A 21,972-nucleotide genomic window follows, 5' to 3' on the forward strand; every position below is an offset into this window, starting at 1 on the left:
GCCACCTCACTTGCTTACTAGAATAATCTAGAACATTCATCATGGGCTGGACCATATACCAACAATCTCCCCCTCCAGTCCATGAGGGAGGAATTCCGATCATGACTCCAAGTTACTTGGAGTCCATCCCAGCAGCCTTAATGCAGAATTCTAACTTTGATTTTGTGACTACCTTTGTTAACATGTCTGAAGAATTATTATCGGTATGAATCTTCTTCAGCTGTAGCAACTTGTTCTCAATAACATCTTTAATCCAGTGATAATGAATATCAATGTGCTTGGTACATGAATGATATTTAGTGTTCTTGCTCAAATCCAGAGCACTCTGACTATCACAATAAACGCCATAATCACTTTGCTTCAAACCCAACTCTTGGAGAAACCGCTTCAGCCACAACAACTCCTTGCATGCTTCTATAGCAGTTATATATTCAGCCTCAGTTATGGACAAATCAACACATTTTTGCAGCTTGGATTGCCATGAGACGGCTCCCCTTGCAAATGTAAACAATAACCTAGACTTAGATTTTCTACCATCCAGGTCACCTCTCATTTCAGCATCTGTAAATCCTTCCAAGATTGGTTTGGAACCGCCAAAACACAAGCACATCTTCGAAGTTCCCTTCAAATATCTGAAAATCCACTTAACAGCTTCCCAATGGTCCTTCCCTGGATTAGAGAGAAACCTGTTCACCACACCTACTACATGAGCAATATCTGGCCGTGTGCACACCATTGCATACATGATACTTCCTACCGCTGAAGAGTAGGGAACAACTGCCATTTTCTCATTTTCTTCATATGTTTTTTGACACGACTATTTGCTCAACTTGATATGATTGGCTAAAGGTGAGCTTATCGGTTTGGCTGCTTTCATGTTGAACCTTTCAAGCATCCGCTTAACATACTTTTCTCTTCTTGGATTTTTTGTCACGAATTATCTCCATGCCCAAAATCTACTTGGCTGGTCCTAAGTCTTTCATGTCAAAGGACTTAGATAACTCTTCTTTGAGCTTTTTAATCATAAAAGCATCTTGACTAACAATCAACATGTCATCAACATAAAACAATAAAATGATGAATTTACCTGCAAAAAATTGTTTGATATAGACACAAGAGTCAGTATGAGTTCTCTTGTACCCATTATTCACCATGAATGAGTTGAACTTTTTATTCCACTATCTCGGAGCCTGCTTAAGACCATATAAACTTTTCTTGAGCTTGCACACAAAATTTTCTTTACTTTGACTTCAAAGCCTTTGGGTTGCTCCATATATATCTCATCTTCTAAACTACCGTGGAGAAATGCAGTTTTAACGTCTAATTACTCGAGCTCAAGATCCATGCTTGCTGCTATACCAAGGATAACTCGAATGGAAGTCATCTTCACCACGGGTTAGAATATCTCATCAAAGTTAACTCCTTTCTTTTAACCAAAACCTTTGACAACCAAACGAGCCTTGTACCTTGTCATGTTGTCGTCTCTTTTCAATTTGAGCACCCACTTGTTTTTCAATGTTTTTTTTCCATTTGGAAGCTCTACCAGCTCATAGGTATCATTCTTTAATAAGGAATCCATTTCTGACTCCATTGCCTTCATCTATCTGTCACTGTCTTTATGAGCTCTGGCCTACTCATAAGTTTTGGGCTTTCGATAATTAGTCAACATGATATACTCTAATAAACAATACTTGGTAGACAGTTTTCGACTTCTGCTGGATCTTCTGACTTGGTCTTCATTCTCTTGCGGGGCTAGAGGCTTCCCCTGATTGGGTTATTTTTAAATCTACTCTTTAGGCTCATTCTGATCAACAATTTCATGGTCTGGCTCATCTTGATCAAGCTCCTCCTGATCAGCATTATCTGGTTCTACAGGCACTTCATTGGTAGCTGCTTCAGGGATATCATTCTGACTTTCTTCATCTGAAGCTAATGGATCAACTCCTCTGACTGCGCCATCTGGTTGTGCCTCTTTATCCGAATCCCCAATTGTTTGATCTTCATAAAAGACCACGTCTCTACTTCTGATAAACTTCTTCTGGCATAGGTCCCATAATCTATAACCAAAATCTTCACTGCCATAACCAAGAAAGATGCACGGTGTAGCTTTGTAGTCTAACTTCAATCTCTGTTTTTTAGGCACATGCACAAAAGCTTTGCAACCAAACACCTTCAGATGAAAGTAAGACACATCATTACCAGTCCATACTCTCTCTGGAATATCAAGACCTAATGGTATTGATGGAAATCGGTTGATCAAATAGCATGCTATCTTTACAGCTTCACCCCAGAACTGCTTAGATAACTTTGCAGTCCTCAACATACACCTGACTTTCTCCATGATGGTTCTGTTCATTCTTTCGGCAACACCATTATGTTGTGGAGTTCCAAGAACTGTCTTCTCATGACTTACGCCATGTTTCACACAATACTCTCTAAACTAGTGAAATGTGTACTCGCCCCTGTTGTCGCTATAAAGGCACTTGATAGGTTTCCCAGTTTCCCTCTCCATCATGGCATGAAACTCCTGGAATGTCTGAAACACTTGGTCTTTGGATTTCAACAAAAACACCCAGACCCTTCATAAAACATCATCAATATAAGTAAAAAAATATTTATTTCTTCCAAGTGACTCGACTTCCATGGGACCGCACACATCTGAATAAACAAGATCTAACAAATTTCCTTTCTTTGTAAATGGAACAGAAAAACTAACTCTTCTTTGTTTTCCGAATAAACAGTGCTCACAAGAGTTTAACGACGTACCTTTGGCAAATGGAATGTGAGACTTCTTTGCCATAACTTGTAGGCCTTTCTCGCTCATGTGGCCTAGCCTCTTATGCCATAAGTATAGAGATGAGTCATCCACAGCATTCAACTCACCTTTCAAAACCTTGGCATTTGACCGGTACAACGTACAACACAGTTGTGCTCTTGCTACCACCATTAAGCCTTTAGTAAGCTTCAATTTTTCCTTCGCCAATATGGTGATAATAACCTTGTTGATCAAGGGTACCAATGGATATCAGATTGAGACATATATTAGGAATATGTCTCACATCTTTCAACATCAACTGGCAGCCGAGGTTAGTTCTTAGGCAAATATCACCAATTCCAAGAACTCCCATTTGGATGTAGCATGGAAATAAGCTCTATTGTCAAAGATCCATTCAATGTCTCTGTTAGAATCACCCATATGCAGACATTCACCAACATATAATATTTCTGGTACATCACCACATATGACAGCGGTGGTACTGCCAGTATCATTTTTCTTTTGATTGTTTCCTTCTCTTTGCTCTCTTTTCCAAACTCGACAATTTTTCTTCATATGGCCTTCTTTGCCACATGGTGGCATGCACCCCTAAACCTTGACTTAGATCAGCTAGGACTCCTGCCATGACCTCTAGGCTCTCTACTCTTGCTTCTTTCGTGGTTCTTTGTGACAAATACTTGGCTGCTATCTGTACTAAAAGTCTTTCTCCTTGTTTCTTCATTAAGCATGCTATTTTTAACATTATCAAGAGTAAGAACACCATTAGGAGCAGAGTTACTTACACTCACCACAAAGGTCTTCCAACTATCTGGCAAGGATCCAAGAAACAAGAGCGCTTGCAGCTCATCCTCAATCGTCATGTTTATAGTAGCCAATTGGTTGATGATATTCTGGAAATTGTTCAAGTGTTCTGCTACACTTAAACCATCCTTGTACTTAACATTGATTAGTTGTTTAATCAAGAAGGGCTTTCTTGGCTGGGGTCTTTTTCTCCAATAAGGACTCAAGTTTCGTCCAAAACTCGATGGCATTGGTTTCATTAGACACATGGTGAAAAACACAATCGTCCACCCATTGACTAATTGTGCCAATTGCCTTGCAATTTATCTTCTTCCACTCGGCATCGGACATGCTCTCGAGCTTAGCAGCATCTCTTTCAATTGGCTCATGCAGATCCTTGCAATATAGAATGTCCTCCATCCTTGGCTTCCATGTTACCCAATTAGAGTTAGTAAGTTTGATCATAGTGCCATTTCTTTCCATCTCGTAGTACGAGCCAACGGGGCTCTGATACTACTTGTTAGGAATGTCGATACTATAAGATAGAGAATGCACAAAGTAAAGTAGAAAATGGACACCAAGAATTTATGTGGTTCAGCAATTTATGCCTACGTCCACAAAACAAGGATCAATCTTCACTATATGAAAAAGATGAGTACAACTAGACTTACCAAGCCAAAGACAAGGCTTGGTGGATACAAGAAAGTATAACACACTTTCTATCAATCTAAACTTCACTCACAATGTGTAGTGGAACACTCTCACTCTTACTCTTGGAGTAGAACTCTAGCTTTGGACTTGATCCTTTTCTACTCACTTCTTTCTTGATTGGTTACATCACTACAACATCACACCCATATTTCTAGGTGAGGACTTGGCACTCTACTAGTTTCTAGTTCCTTCTACAAACTAGAACTAGTTTCTAGTTTCTAGTATATTCTACAAACCTTTAGCTTATTTTTAGACTAGCCACAAAATTGTAGCTTCTAGATCTTTCCATTTGCAACCAAGGAAGCTAGTACTCTCTAGCTTCTTCCACCAACTTAATAACTTGCTAGAATTGTCTAACATGCTCTAGCCACCTCACTTGCTTCTAGAATAAAGATAATAATTTGATTTTCCATTCGTTTTTAGTGGCGTTTGAGGAGAAACTATATTCTTTCCTCCATGAGGTTTTATGAACTAGCTCTTTGCATTGAGACAATAGTTTTTTTTTTACTAGACGATATTCTATTCTAAACTATTATAATCTATTAGGAGGGTGATTGGACATTAGGTGCAAAGGGGTGGGCTCACTACCTTAGTCAATAGTGACTAAACGTAACTACATCTGCATGAGAAAACTACAACTAATTTTGCCAAATTAAGTGCAAGAAACATGCAAGAACTTGATGGTGCTAAAATTTAGCCTGCCTTTCAGGCTTTAACCCTTTGGTTTACATGAAAAAAAGGCATAAATTGTTAGCTCTTGTAGTTGGGAAAATATGATGAAGTTCATTTCACACCTTTGAAAGTTGGAGAAATCTGAGAGATCCAAGAATACAAGCAAACATCAAGAGCTCCTTAATTTGTGCTAATTCGTTATATTGATAAACCAAAACTCCAATCATCCAAACGATGCTAAATTATAGAACATGAGTTTCAATGTTTCGAAGAGGATGTGGCAGAAATGATATTGGGGATACCAAATAGCAGCCTGGGATGTAATGATCGCTTAATCTGTCACTACATAAAAAAGGGGAATATACAGTCAAAACGGGATACGTGGTTGCCATGGATTTAATGCGAAATTGAGAGTTAAGGAATAAAGGAATGGGGTTAATTGCGCAACTCAATCTAGAAATCTTAAATGGAAGTAAATCTGGCAGTTGGAGGTCCCAAATAAAATGAAGCTATTCATTTGTAGGTGCTGCATGTTGTGCTTATAAATTCGTCATTGTATCCATATTAATTCTCCTTGTTTACATCTTTATTTTACTCTTTTATATAGGTTTTACATTCTATTTGTGTTTTGTAGGTTGTAACAAACGTATAGTGGAAAAGGAGTTAAAAAGGAAGCATTGAGACTAGAAAGGCTTTTACAAATCCTATGTCATCAGCACAGCCTGTACAGATCAGCTGGCTTCGTGGAATAAACTATATTAACTCGGGAAGAATGAGGAAATGAGCCATACACGCTTGGAAAGTTACAGATGCCTATTTTCTTTAGAATTTTACTGATTGCAAATATCATTTTTCTAGAGAGGATTTTGGTAGTTTTAATACATGAAAGTCAGGTTGCGCGCGAATCTAATGCTCTTTACAATTAAGTTTCAATGTGGCAGATTAAAGGAGGGATACAAATCCCATTTTCTTGGGACTTAATATAGCTGAAAAAAGGCTTTTGAGAATCCAAATAAAGTCTGAAATAAATGAAATATTAAGGCCGTTAAAGGAGAATAAAGGCTCCTGACTTGAAAGGGTTTTGGAGGAGTAATTTCATGAATAAGGAGGTAGCGTGCAAACCAAAATACAAAAAAGGAAGAAGGCAGCCATGGTTGTTGTCAGAGTTTTTCTTTCTTCCTCTTTTTGTTTCTTGTTAATGTTTTTGCTATCAAATTTCATTATGAGTAACTAAGTACCTTAATTAGTTAGGGCACGGTTGAAGCCCTAGTCATGTTTTCTTAAAATTTTCGATTACACTTTTGTTATAAAGGGATTTGATGATGTTTATTGATTTATTTCATATTATAGTTCACTCACTCTTTACATGTGTTCATTATGCTTGATCACCGTAATCATCCTTTGTATTGAGTTGGTTACATAGGTAAATCTGGATGACCGAGTCTTGTGCCTCTGCCAAGTGACAAAAGAACTATTTCCAAGTTCTTGGAATTAATTATCATGAAAAACCAGAATAGATACCATGTTCTAGACTTTGTGTGTTTTGTTGATTTTCATTTTATCATGATTTCTCAAAGTGCAACTTAGTAGATACCATGCTAAATACTTCAAGAATGAAAAGGATTAGAGTAGATACCATGCCTAATTCGTTGCTTAGGGGAATCAATAGCTTAAAGAGTAAATATATACCATGCCTTTAGGTTGACAAACATGGAGAGATTTTTCAATGTTACCGGAACACGGGGTGGTACACCACGTGTTACTATGCAAATGGTGAGATATTGTTTGGACCCAAAATTACATCATCGGTCCATGAAATCAAGGCCGTTGAGTAAGCATAGCTCCCAACCGTCAGATCGAAGAGTGAATATTATTTTGTTATTATTGAAGGATAATATTATGATTTTTATCATAATTATCTTTTAATGATAATTAAGATGAAATATGTATCTCCAAGCTGGAAACACGGTAGCACAATTTAAGTTGATTTTGGATGTTTGGTGTCTGAATGTGTGGGTGGGATCAGTTTGGTTAACTGAAAGATTCAAGTGGTATGCTGCAAATTGATTATTATCCATTTAAAGTATGGTGATAATTAGTAAACAAATGAATTTGGAGTTCAGACGGCAGAAGGTTATTATGCATACATGGATAAAAATTATAAAGTGATGATGGAATAAAGAGCACCCCAAATATCCTTAGGAGGATGCCAAGAATCTAGTCGAACAATTGCATTAGGTTGGAACTCGTGGGCTTTGAAAGGATGGAAAAGATGGGATCAAGTTTGAACTTTTTGATAGTGCATGATTGCATCTAGTCAGATTTGGTGGAAAGATAAGTGGATTGCCGTGATGCTTCGGTTTGAAATGCATGGCTAAGAGATAAACATGCATGCTAATTATTTGCATGCCTTGGTTCCAGCACGTGGAGATCATCAAATACTTGGATAATGATGGACAAAATAAGGAGAAAATGAGATAATGATGGAGATTTTAAATTGGTTGGATAATTGCATGATAACTCCATGCATTTAGTTGAGTCTGATCCAAGCCAAAAATCTCATGTAATATTCAAGGATCAAGTCAGCACGTCCCTATAAATACAGAGGCAGTGGCAATGAGAAGAGCCCTTCAATTCAACACACAAACTGCCCTGCGCAAATTCTCGCTCTACCCGAAACCTCTCAACAACCTTGAGATTTTTATTTTCTTTTTCTCACCGACACATCTTCAGTTTGGATAAACAGCACAGTGAAGGCAACCGATGACATCTTCAGTTTGGATAAACAACACTGGAGCTGTAAAATCAGTCGATCAATGAGCACCTTCAGTTTGGATAAACAACACTGCTTCTCGACAGACTGATTACCTATCCAAGTCTCGATCGACAAGGATTTTCGAGTCCTTGTTGGTAGAGGTCATCTCATCAGCCTTCTTGGTGAAGTGAGATGTTACCAGATTACTACATTCGGCACATTGAAAGTCATCTAATATTAAACTTCGCAAAACTGGCAGCCTTGTCTTCAGACTCTAGAACCCGAAGGCCGAGACGTGTTCCTTCCTCGGCCACAGTTGTGAGATCAAGAAGTCAGCAGCGCGCCCAACACTACATCAACATATTTTACTCCCGGACCAAACTCAGCCGATGAGTTGGCATGCCCCGCACATAACCAAAGGACATAGTTAGCTCATTAGTTACTCGGCATGCGTGCACGTAGGCTTGGTAGTTTTTAGGGTCAACAGATATGTGTGTTAAAAGTTAATAACTCAAAAAGTAAAATTTCTCACTATTTATATAAAAACACGTGGTATACCATTCGTATTCCAATCATAATAAAAAATTTCTCACAAACATGAGCATCTTAATATGTTTTATATCATTGTGTGTTCGTTGCTTTATGAAGGTGATTAGTGGTGGATGCTGAAACCTTAACCTATCTTCTCGTTGTTTCAAATCTTATTCCAAATCCATTTGTGCTTAATTATTTTTAGTTTATTCTATTTTTATATTTTTAGTTTCTAATCATCTTCAGTCTATTCCGTTAAATCTCTTGTGTGCATATTTGTTAGCTTTTGTGAATAATTTAATTTAAGTTGTTAGGAATCATAATCTAGATACATATTTGTTGAGAATAATGAATGATTTGGGATTGATTTCCCTAATGTGTATATTGTAATTTATCCTTGATTATAAGAGTGTAGGAAATGAAAGATATTGCATAGGCTAATTTATAGGATGAAGATTGTTTCATGTATAGTATATAACTCTTGTACCAATTTCAACGTGGTAATATATACACACAAAATATTCCAATTTCAATATGGCATCAGAGTAGTAACACTCCTAGTAACCTACTGTCTACATCAACCTTCCGCTCAACAAACCCTAGCTGTTCTCCATGGCTGAACCTACCAAAACAGAAAAGCCCTCAACCAAGCTTGAGGCAAACCCACATGATGATCCAAATCATCCGATGTACCTACTGCACCATTCAGACCAGATGGGTGCCATCCTCGTTCCGTAGCTACTAAATGAAGAACTACGGCACTTGGAGTCGTGCCAGGATGATGGCCCTAAGCACCAAGAAAAGAAAGGGCTTTATTGATGGTTCCATCAGTAGACCAACCAAAGTCCTCCGCCTTTGAACTGCAATAGTGGAATCACTGCAACAATCTTGTCAAATCATGGTTAATAAATTCAATCTCGCAAGACATTCGTGCAAGTGTGATCTACAAATATTGTGGTCACTGACATTTGGAATAAACTGAAGGAACGCTACTCCCATGTCAACAACGTTCGTCACATTAAGCAGGCAATCCACGACTGCACTCAATCTGGAATGAGCATTATAGCTAGACTTGGCATTTTGGACCCGACCCGTTAATATTAGTATTTGTGTGGATGCTTAACGAGTCGGGTTACTAACGGGTGAACCCGTTAACAACCCGTTAAATAATGGGTCACTTTGGGTCAACCCGTTATACCTGTTAGCACCCGTTAGTTGAGGATGTTTTAGTAATTTCAATAAAGTCTTAACAACAAAAAATAACTCTATGTAAAATAATAATAATAATAATAATAATAATTGTTAATGGGTGTTAACGGGTGACCCATTAGCTTAACGGGTCTGGTTCAGGTGACCCGTTTAGCTGACGGGTCGGGTTCGGATGACCCATTAACTTACCGGGTCACGTTGAACCCGACCCAAACCCGATAAACTCGACCTGTTTACAAGTCTAATTATAGCTAGACCTAGCATTTTGGACCTGACCCGTTAACCCAACCCATTAATATTAGTATTTGGGTGGATGCTTGACGGGTCAGGTCGCTAACGGGTAAACCTGTTAACAACCCGTTAAATAACCAGTCACTTTTGGTCAACCCATTAGATCAATTAGCACCCGTTAGTTGAGGATGTTTTAGTAATTTCACTAAAATCTTAACAACAAAAAATAAATTCTATGCAAAAAAAATAATAATAATAATTGTTAACGAGTGAAATGGGTGACCTATTAACTTACCGGGTTGGGTTGAACCCGATCCATTTACAGGTCTAATTATAGCCTACTACACCATACTCAAGGGAATTTGGGATGAGCGTGATGCATTACACGCCATCCCCACCTGCGAGTGTGGAACCACGAAGGAAGTCCTGCAACACGAATTGGGGAGTTCAACTTTTTTCCTAGTTTAACTTTATGCGATAATTTAAGCATGACCTACATGGCAGCTAACTCCGTGTTCCATGCACGTACCCGACACATAGAGCTCGACTACCATTTTGTTCGTGAATGTGTTGAGTTGGGAAGTCATCAGGTTCGTTTTCTACCATCAGTTGATCAACCGGCAAACTTCCTAACCAAAAGACTGCTCAAGGCGCATCACCTGCTACTGTCTTCCAAACTGGTTCATCCTCCAACGCTCAGTTTGCGGGAGAATGTTAAACAACAATCCTAGTCGACCCTGGATTCTATCTAGTTTTTAAATTCAAATGTGAAGTTGTTGATTTGTTTTAGAAATAAGAAGGTAACTAAGACTAGGACTCTATTGTACATCAGCATATTAACACGTTCAACAGTAATGAGAAAGATAACCTTTCATGCAATCAGGGTCGGCCCTGAGGGTAGCCCGAGTAGGCGGCCGCCTAGGGCCCCCACATAAGGGGGGCCCCCAAATTTTTTTTTTATATATAGGGAAGTGTTATTGATACTCTAAAAATCTCATCCTACACTCTTCACAAGTGTATTTTTCTTTCCAAATATAGAAAGTTTGAAATGTGGAATGAGAATTTTAGAGTGCCAATTATAATTTTCTATATATATATATATATTTATTTATATATATAATTTTGTAGTTTGAGTAAAATATCTAAATATTAAATTATTAAAAAAAAAATTTGGAACCAGCCGTGTGTTTTGGGTGGGGAGGGGCCCCAAAATATATCCTTTTAAATATAATGTGTGTATATATATAATATTTTTAAATATATTTTTAAAGTTTGAATTTAATAAAATATTTAAATATAAAATTATATAGTTGTCTTGAAAGTTGAAACTTGGCTGCAAAATGTCTTGGTTGGGAAATAGAAACTTCAGCAACACTTCACCTTTTTTTGGGGAATTTAACGCACAGAGCAAACTGAGTATTGAGCAAGTCTGCGCTGGATCCATTTGCAATACTTATGAGATCTTGAAGGGGCTTCCGTGGTGTCTAGAGACTAATAAAAGTGATGGTAAGTTGGGCTTTTTTTCACTAGATTTTGTAGCTTCCAATTGGGTGTTTGTTGTAATTAACTGGGTGTTCTAATAACTGGCAATTTTTTTTTACAGTGGAAGTGATTTTGGAGGTGAGTCACTCGTGCTGAAGAGTAACCAAGAGAGTGAAGTTTGGGAATGGTGGTCTGGAATCCATTGCTGGTTATGCTGTCATCAAGGTATAAAATATCGATGATATCGGAAATATCGGTAGTCCAAAAAAACGGAAATTTCGATGGAAATATCAGGATATTATCGATATCTATAAATATTGAATAAAAACTACGGAAATTGTAAGAAAAACTTGGAAATTTTTATTGAAACTTTGCAGGATGTTTATTTAGTCAATTATCTATTAGTTTATCACAAAAAATTGGAAGGAAATGCATTGCTTGATAGATATAACTGATTTAAGTTGATTATATAGCGAGCTGATAAACATTGTGAGTGTAGAAAATATGTAGTAATTAATGAAAGAAGTTTAAATACACCATAATCATTTATATATAATGAATTAGTACAATATTTTACACTTTATACATTGCATGGTAAGATACATGAGTGACTTAGTAAGGTCTAAAATATCGATGATATCGGAAATATCGGTAGTCTAAAAAAATATCAGTAGTCCAAAAACACGGAAATTTCGATGGAAATATCGGGATATTATCGATATTTTAGACCATGGCTGTCATTACTGTATTGTAAGTTATTTGTTTTCATTTTCTTATAAGTTCTGCAAATGGCTTTCATGGAATCATGAGAATATGGCAGTTGGTGATTTAATAAATTGTTATCCAACTCCAGCCATGGAATACTAACATTTGGAATATTTATTAATGAAAGAGATTGGTCTAAAAATTGCGAACAGCTTGTATGATTTTGGTAAAATCATTTGAGGTCACGGTGTGATGTATAGGAAAGGCCTCCATATGTTACCTACTACCGTTACTTACTGCCATTGTATAATCCCTAAATCTGTATGAAAGTGTCCTTTTCTTTCATGGATCAATTGTGGCATACCTGTGTTGGGCATGCTTAGGAAGATAACATCCCGGATATTGTGCTGATACTAAATTTACAAGGACATTCACACATTTCCAATTTGTATACTTGCATGAAAACATACCATGTGAAATTCTAAAATATCTACTAAAATAGAAGTTGAAAAATTGTAGTTATTTTCGATTCTAGGGTTTATGGTTTGTTTATTTTAATGTGTATTGTTTATGCGAAATCAAAGTATTCACTTGTCAAGTGTCTATATTGCAGTTATAAAATTCGAACTTGTGGATGCACTTAATAAAGTGGTTAAATCCCTTCAAGAAGATACATGGATTATGGGTGCACTTAACAAGGTTGGTTACTTTTGCTTCCTAACTAGTTTTGGTTCAAGATAATTCAAAGTTTTGATGTTGAATTTTACCATATTTTTTATGTGCCTCATTTTGTGTTGTGTCATTTGTATCAAATTGTTGTGTTGGGTAGTGGGTAAAATTTGAATTTTAGTTTGTTTCTTTGTCAATTTGTTGTTTATAGAATATTGAGTTGATTGTTGATTGTGGGGTTGTGATTTCCTGATTGAAAAAGAGTTGGTTATCATGCCTCCTATTAGAAATAGTAAGTCCACTAACAGAAACAGAAAGTATCTCTCTGGGTCTCAAAAAAGAAGAAATAAGGAAAAGGAAGAAGCATTAATAAAGTCTCAGGTTGGATCTCTCAGTAAGTTTTTCAAGAAACAAGATGATATTTCAGTGAATGAGGAACAAGGGAATCATGACAGTAATGGGGAGAAAGATGATTTCACGATTGAGATTGATAATGAAGAACAAGATGAGCGATATGAGCCTCTATCTAACGATGGTAGTAAAGAGCAAAAAGATGAACCTCTGATTGAGACTGACATTGAAGAACATGATCAAACTAATGAGAATGGTAAGGATAATGAAATTGTCTTTCCTTTGGATATTGATGATCAAGGGACTTGGGATAAGATTGATCAAAATCTTAGGGACATGTTAGTGGAAAGAGGTCCTAAAAGAGTTAATGATGTTGCATTTCCGAAAGATAATTCAGGTAGGCATTTTTCTTCTGTACATTACATTAGAAAATTGCCTAATGGGGAGACGCAAGATAGGAAGTGGCTAGTGTACTCATGTTCTTTAGATATAATATTTTGTTTTTGTTGCAAGTTATTCAAGCAAATTGGAATCAAGACTTACCTGGATAATGAGGGTTTGAAAGATTGGAAGAATATTGGTTACATGCTTACAACTCATGAAACTAGCAAGGAACACATTCACTACATGAGTGAATGGATTGAATTGGAAAGAAGATTGCAAAAATGTAAAACAATTGATGAAAGTGTGCAACAACAAATCAGCAAAGAGAAAGAACATTGGAGACAAGTGTTATGGAGGATAATTGTTGTTGTGAAAAGACTTGCAAAAGTTACTTTGGCATTTCGTGGAGACAAGGAGAAGCTCTATGAAGAGAATAATGGAATTTTTTAAAATGTGATTGAAATGATTGCTGAATTTGATCCTACAATGCAAGAGCACATTCGGCGTATTGATACACATGAGACTCATTACCATTATCTTGGTCACAAGATTCAAAATGAATTGATACAACTGTTAGCAAGTGAGGTCAAAAGTGAAATCATAGCAAGAATCCGAGAAGCAAAGTATTTTTCAGTGATACTTGATTGCACTCCGGATGCCAGTCACGAAGATTAAATGTCTCTTATAGTAAGGTGTGTGGATGTTACAAAAACTCCAATAAAGGTTGAAGAATTCTTTTTAGAATTTCTAAATGTACATGACTCAACAGGGTGTGGACTGTTTGATGGGCTTTTAGGTGCATTGAGCACTCTTAAACTTGATGTTGATGACATAAGGGGACAAGGTTATGACAACGGTTCAAATATGAAAGGCAAAAATAAATGTGTGCAAAGCAGAGTACTTGAAATAAATCCTAGAGCATTCTACACTCCATGTGGCTGTCATAGCCTTAATCTTGCACTTTGTGATATGGTCAATTGTTGTCCTAAAGCTATGTCTTTTTTTGGAGTGGTACAACGTATATATACATTGTTCTCATCCTCAACAAAGCGATGGAAAGTTTTTACAGATCATGTGCAAGGAAGTCACACCCTCAAACCGTTGTCACAAACTCGTTGGGAAAGTCATATTGAAAGTGTTAAACCCATAAGAGAAAGCGCTCAATAGATAAGAGATGCTTTGATTCACTTGGCAAATACTAGTGAAGATCCTAAGTCAAAGAGTGAAGCCGAATCCCTAGCAATCCATGAGCTGGAGAATTTTGAGTTCTTGTTAGGTATGGTTATTTGGCATGAATTGTTGTTTGCTATTAATACTGTTAGCAAAACTCTTCAAAAAAAAGACATGCATATTGATGTTGCTATTGATCAATTGAAAGGGCTTATATTCGTTCTTGATTAGTATAGAGAAACTGGATTTGAAGAGGCAATGAATGAAGCTAAGAAAATAGCAAGTGAGATGGAGATTGAGCCCGTTTTTCGTGAGAAACGCATCATTCGAAGAAAGAAACAGTTTGATGAGAGTGCTAGTGAAGCGGCAACACAATCGGCAATTGAAGCTTTTAGAGTTGATTACTTCATTTATATAGTTGATCAAGCTCGTACTTCACTTCATATAAGGTTTGAACAATTTCAGAAATATGAAGAAACTTTTGGGCTTTTGTTTAATTTGAAGAAGTTAAAAGATGTAGACAATGATAGCTTAAAGAGTTTTTGTATCAATCTTGAAGGATTTCTGAAACATGGTGAGCATTCTGATATTGATGGAAAAGACTTATTTAGAAAGTTAAGAATCTTAAGAGAAACTTTGCCGAAGGAAATAAATCGAGCAATGGAAGTGCTAAAATATATAAGACAAATGGATGGTTGTTTCCCAAATGCATGGGTTGCTTATCGTATTTTGTTAACCATACCAGTTACAGTTGCCTCTGCAGAAAGAAGTTTCTCAAAATTAAAGTTGATCAAATCGTATCTTCGATCAACTATGTGAAGGATGATTTTGTGAAAACATGTTCATTTGAATAACATCTATAGCATGCATTTAACAATTAAAAGGCGGAATCATGCTTGCATGCATTCAAAAATAAAACATTAACCATGAAATTCAAAGCCTAGTAGATTGGTGAACCAAGACTCAACTCAAATCAAAGTGAGTTGAGAAATTTATACCTTTGTAGATTCCTCTTTGCATAAGCAAAGGCTAATCACCCAAAGAGAGGGCCTTCATTCCTTGCATCTTAGATCTATGGATTTGGATGGATGAAATGGTTCTCCAAGTTCTCAAAATAGAGAACCTCTAAGTCTCCACACCAAGGTAAGATTGATGAAAAAATGAGTGACCTTGGAGGAGAAAGATTACTAGCTCATCCCTCCAAGGGGGGGCCGGCCTCTTTAGAGAGAAAGGAGAGCTTTGTGTTCTCTCCAATTTCCTAAAAGAAACCCTTAATGAATTTAGGCTATAAAGTCTTTTATATAGTCCCTTCAAATAAGTGACCTAAAGAACCAAAAAGCCATTCTTCTAACATGGCCGGCCACTTTAAGGGATTTGGGCTTTTGGGCCCTTGTAAATCTTTATTCATTAAGTTGTCATACAACTTAAGTCCATGGGCTTTGATGTTCGAAGCCCATTGGGCCTTAAGGTCCAAAACTATCCCGAGGTCTTTAATGAACTTATTCATTTGATTAATTAACATATTAATTAATCCTTGCCATAAATAATTAAACCATTTAATTATTCTTACTCATCTCCGTTGTTTCTTCAATCTCTACCTTACACGGTGTACGATCCATTAGGTTCCTTTTAGCGAGGCAGTGGGCGATTAAAACTCTTTCAAATCGATTGTGAATTGAAACTTACTTTCAATTCTCTCTTTAGTGTTTATACACGTTTAGGGCTTCCACAAACCAAGAGTGACACCTAGCAGCATATCATGGTTACCCAAGCTAATCAGAAGAGGTAGAGAACCTATTCAGTTTAGGATTACAAATGCAATACGGTCTTTCTCTAATACAATACTCTTGACCACATTGTTTGGTTTGATAGTTTATTCATGTCTACTATCCAATGTAATTCGTGTGCTTATATGATTACCTTGAATGTGATTTAGAACGACTTTCCTAAATCTCATTCATACTCTGGCCAGAGATTCTTAATCATATCATAGAGTATTCTCCCTCAAACGGTTTGAAGGTTAGAGATCCCTTGTTGCGCATTCACTTGCCTCTATAGCTAAGTGGCTTAACCCCAACTATGCCGTGGACACCCTCCTGATGGAGTGACTTTGACATAATCAAAGATCAAGGACTTAACCACAAGACAACTATGATGCCTCAGGTCAAAGGACTACTTTGCATTATCCCAACCATGAGTTCTCATGTGACATGAATATGAGAACTCTTCGTTGATCGTGTTCAGTGAACTCATTCTCTATTGAGCACCTACGTACTTGTCTTGATGTCACACACACCAATGACTCGAGACTAGTCACTCTTTCTGAGAGAAGACACAGCACGTACTGATCTTAACGGACTGTCAATGCCCAATTGGCAATCCTATGATCAGGAATGTTTAGGATGTGTCTACGAAAGAATGGTCTCATGAATCTAACTTCTTTAAATTGCATTCTCCCAATCACATATTCCTTGGACTTATCGTTTAAGCATATAACATTTATATGAGACGGCTCAAACAATAATATTTGCCCTTGATATTAAACTAGATTAGTTTAACATGTGAAATGTCCGTAAAGTATCATCATATGATTGGTTTTAGGGCACATTTCCAACACTATGTCACAAGAAAGATTGAATGAGTTAGCTATTTTGTCAATTGAAAAAGAATTGGTTGAAAAGTTAGATAATGTACATTTGTGTCTAAAAACACGAGACGTGTAATATTTAAGTAATGTTTGCATATATTTCTTCTTTGGATATCAATTCTAATGATTTTTGATATACAAATGAACTTTTTCATGTATTTAGCGAAATCTTTTATTATACATATAAATGTACAATGAGTTGGGTATCAAAGAACTTTAGGGCCCCCACTCGAAGGCTCGCCTAGGGCCCCCAATTTCTCAGGGCCGGCCCTGCATGCAATCTATTCTTTCTGTGCTTCTGTTCTCTATTTTCAAACACCCTGTTCTCTAATTTCTACAACAAGAGACCTGGAACTAAATTCTCCTTCCAAGGTTTTAATATTTTTGTAACTCATTTTTTCTCCATTTGCACACTCTAAATTGACTATTTTATAATTTTTTTACACTCACAAATGAAGCACACGAGACCAAATAAGGTGTGTGAAAATCACTAACCATAAACTCTTAAAGTCAAATAACTTATAATAATTTAATTTGCGCAGAGCTTTCTGGATAAAGACGATAAGGAATTCCAGTTATACAAATCACATTTAGACAACTATATATGCTCTCTACTTACAAGCACATCTAGTTTTCAGGCCCAATATACCCCCGGTAGTAAGCCACCCTGGGATCACAAGTCCGACTTATAGAAAGCATGTTCGTTCTTATTACACATAGAGCGTCTATATGTCATTGATAATACACCAATATAATCATCGTCGCAAATAAAACATACCAACATGCTATTGAAGAAAATTTCTAATAGATTCATCTTGTTATACTTTTGTATCGATATTGTGCTTATCCAAAACGATATCGTTGACAACAGTTCAACAAGGCAAGTGAGAACAATCTCCAATATGTCACATCAGCATCACTCCTCCTAACATATGCAAAGCATCTAAGTTTAAATGGAGGAGTGGCAACATGTGGATCCTCAAAATTAAGTCACAGCAGAAACCCTAATCTCAAAGGCAAATAAGCAGGTGGACTACATTCTCGGTGACAATCCAGCAAAGATGTCTTACATGGTAGGGTTTGGGGACAAGTGCCCGCAACATGTGCACCACAGGGGTTCTTCTCTCCATCAGTTCATGAGCATCCTGATTGAGTTAGCTGCATGCAACGATGGATTTCAGCATCTGAATGCGAAAAATAAGCATACCTGCAAAGTTTAAAGCATCCAAACAATCAAATAATTAAATCAAAACTAAATCGCATATAAATTCATTCAAAACTAAATCGGAACAAAAAGTGAAGAGCAAAACTCAAATTCAAACAACAAAGGTGAAATCGGAACAAAACTTATCTTCAAATATCGAAACTCAAATCATAAGCTAACAAATCCATCAAGAATCCAAAGGAAGCAAGAAAGAGTAGAGTGAACGAAACAAAATTGGACGGAGAAGAACTAGATCTAAGCTAAGTTTCTCCCATCAGTCGCGATTTCAAAAGAAAACGAAAGGGCAATTTCATTACTTAAACACTAACATAAAAAACGCCCTTACACATGCATAAAAATTGTCTATTTTTGAAATAATTTAAAAGTCTTGTCTCAATTAATTTAAAATTAAAAGCTAAAAGTATACCTTACGTATAATTTTTCCAGTAAATAACTACCAATGTATATGCACCAAGTGATCCATTATACTAGAGGGATTATTATCAAATATCAACCCATTCAAAGTCATGTCTTAGTTTGATTATACTTCTCTGTCACAACGCAAAATAAGTAACAAATATTGTCATCTTAAAAGTTTGGATGCAAACTTCCATACCACACGATAGAACGAATTGCACACTATCGAATTAAAACCATAACAAGGTGTTACAAACTTTATTTATAATCCAAGATTCTGCAACATGTGTTATGTGTTAAGTAGGCAATGCATGTCACTTATTCTACCAAGTAACAGAAAATCTCAATCAATCAAAATTATAATGAAATCTCAACAATCGCAAATATGGTAAACCGGACAATAGCATCCCCAAATGAAAGTTAACCTCCAGCTTCAAACCAAGAAATCATACCAACTAAGGTAAGGACTTGTTTGGGCATTGTTTTCAAATAACTGAAAACGTCTTTTGAAAATGTTTTTTTAAACCAATTCTTAGTAAAAATATAAATTAATTATGGAAAGCATTTGAAGTAATGCAGGTAACTGATGCTTCTTCTACGAACCAATCTCAAAAATATTTTCGCTTAAAGCGTCTTCGTGACAGCACATCTTAAACTGAGTCCTTAATTGCAATTAAACAAAAAATAACCCCAACCAAAAAGGGAAAAAAATAAAGAAGAAAGAAAATAGAATATCACAAGAAAAAAAAAAGGGGGAAAGGAAAACAAAGCAAGAGGACAAGTCTTCTTCTCCATTCGACGATTAAATCTCAGCAGTTCACACTCAGAGATTTGCAGTCCCATAACCGACCCAAAACGATGTCGTTCGCCCCTCGCCAATTCCCACTCTTCCTCCTCTTCTCTCTCCTCGCCTTCTTCTCTCTCTGCTCCGCCGAGATCCGATTCTCCTCGATCCGGTCCGACTGGCGCCCAATCATCCCCTTCGACGAGTTCGGCTTCACCCACAAGGGCCTCCTGGAGCTCAATGTCTCCAAAATCGTCCTCTCGGATCTTCCCCAACCGGATCCGGACCTCTCCAAAGTCGGATTCTTCCTCTGCACCGGCGACTCCTGGATCCACGTCTTCCAGCAGCTCGAGGAGGGTGAAATCCGCTGTGCCCTCGATTCGACCCTCGTCAAGCCCGTCTACACCTTCAAATCCCTCAACGGCGAAGATCGATTCTCCACCGTCTTCTCCGAGACCGACGCCGATCAGTACACCCTCCTCTTCGCCAACTGTCTCCAGCCGCTCAAGGTCTCCATGGACGTCAAATCGGCGGCGTACAACCTCGAGGGGAGGAAGAACGACCGCCGCGATTACCTCTCAGCCGGTAAAACCATTCTCCCCAGCGTTTACTTTCTGTTCTCTTTAGTCTACGCCTCTCTCGCCGGACTTTGGGTTTTCGTGCTTTACGAAAAACGACTTACCGTTTTTAGAATCCATTTCTTTATGCTCGCTGTCGTAATTCTCAAGGCCTTTAACTTGCTCTGTGAGGCGGAGGACAAGTCGTATATCAAGCGCACCGGTAGCGCTCACGGCTGGGATGTATTGTTCTATATATTCAGCTTCTTAAAGGGTGTCACATTGTTTACTTTGATTGTTTTGATCGGAACCGGGTGGTCGTTTTTGAAACCCTTTTTGCAAGATAAGGAGAAGAAGGTGTTGATGATTGTGATTCCGCTTCAGGTGATAGCTAACATTGCGCAGGTTGTGATTGACGAGACCGGGCCTTTCGGGTATGATTGGGTTAATTGGAAGCAGGTGTTTCTGCTTGTCGATGTTGTTTGCTGCTGCGCAGTGTTGTTCCCGATTGTGTGGTCTATTAAAAACTTGAGAGAGGCGGCCAGGACCGATGGGAAGGCTGCGGTGAATTTGATGAAGTTGACTCTGTTCAGGCAGTATTACATTGTGGTTATATGCTACATTTACTTTACAAGAGTTGTGGTTTATGCATTGGAGACCATCACGTCGTACCGGTACCTTTGGACCAGTGTGGTGGCTGCGGAGTTGGCCACGCTTGCTTTCTATGTGTTTACGGGGTACAAGTTCAAGCCAGAGGCGCACAATCCATACTTTGTGATCGATGACGAGGAGGAAGAGGCTGCAGCTGAGCAGCTGAAGCTTGAGGATGAGTTTGAATTGTGATTTAGTGTAGAGAATAAGGAAGATGGTGCCCTTGATCCAATTGGGAAGACTGAGGTAGAGTTTCGTTCATCACAGTGGGATATAGTTTGTGTGTTTATTTTTGTTTCATGTTGTTGACTGCCTGTTTTTTCTTATAATTGAAGTTAGTAGTCAATAGGATAATGTCACACCCTCGTAAATTTTTATGTGAATCGAAGAATATGTGTAACTACCAAAAAATAATGTCTGGCATGAATTTTTGCAAAAAGGGTGCGTTATTTCATCATTTTTTTGTTCGAATTTTACTTTTATGGAGCCCTTTGATTCTGCATAAATTTGGTTCATGGTGGAGTGGCTACTTCTGCAAAGTGTTATAGTTTTCATGTGGTAGAGAGGGGGATATGGAAAACACAAACATGATCAATCTAGGCTTAATGCAAAAGAATAGAGATTTTAAACTACACAAAGTGATCAAAGATTAATCGGTCCAATCATTTGCAATTTGGGATTGTTGTATGGTGTCGTTTGCGTTGGTCTTCTTGTGTATCAAATGACGGCATCATTTACTATTGTGTCCTTTGATATTGCAATTTTTGTTATAACTGATTTCTGTATATTAAGCATCGTGAGATATGGCTACTGTCTAACTTACCTGCGTACTAGAATTACTGTTGAATGCAAAATTGATACAGGTTAGTGGATGAAAAACGTATTTTGGAGTATAAGAGCTCGAGTATTTTTCTCGGTAAGGTGTTATCAGTTCTTTCTTGAATTGTGATAACATATTTGTATCAGTCAATTTAGAATTTGTGCAACTTGAAATGATTCTTCTGTGCATGACTGTTACTATTAGAAGGCATGTTCCATCCTGTGTTATTATTCAACTATATAAAATTATAACACTAATCTACCCAGAATCAAGCCCTACTTATCTCTAGTTTCATATTATGTTTATTTCGTTTTCGGCATCTTTATTTTAGTAAATGCTCTTGGAGTTGATCTAGATTTCGAACCTTCGAGTATGTGTGTGGCACTACGTCAATTGCTTTTATTTTTATTACAAAAGCGATATTATCACTGCACTCAGTACTACGGTATGGTGGTATTCTTTTTCA

At 37.3% G+C, this 21,972-nt stretch overlaps 1 protein-coding gene across 1 annotated transcript; it reads left to right on the plus strand.

Moving 5' to 3' along the window:
- The first annotated feature begins 19,413 nt into the window (after positions 1 to 19,413).
- LOC126600754 (protein CANDIDATE G-PROTEIN COUPLED RECEPTOR 7-like) lies at positions 19,414 to 21,143 on the plus strand. Its single transcript, XM_050267401.1, has one exon. The coding sequence runs from the start codon at positions 19,553 to 19,555 to the stop codon at positions 20,876 to 20,878; it is 1,326 nt and encodes a 441-aa protein (XP_050123358.1). The 5' UTR covers positions 19,414 to 19,552; the 3' UTR covers positions 20,879 to 21,143.
- The last annotated feature ends 829 nt before the right edge of the window (positions 21,144 to 21,972 follow it).

The sequence above is a fragment of the Malus sylvestris genome, chromosome 14 (genome assembly GCF_916048215.2).
Source record: "Malus sylvestris chromosome 14, drMalSylv7.2, whole genome shotgun sequence".
Lineage (NCBI taxonomy): Eukaryota > Viridiplantae > Streptophyta > Magnoliopsida > Rosales > Rosaceae > Malus > Malus sylvestris.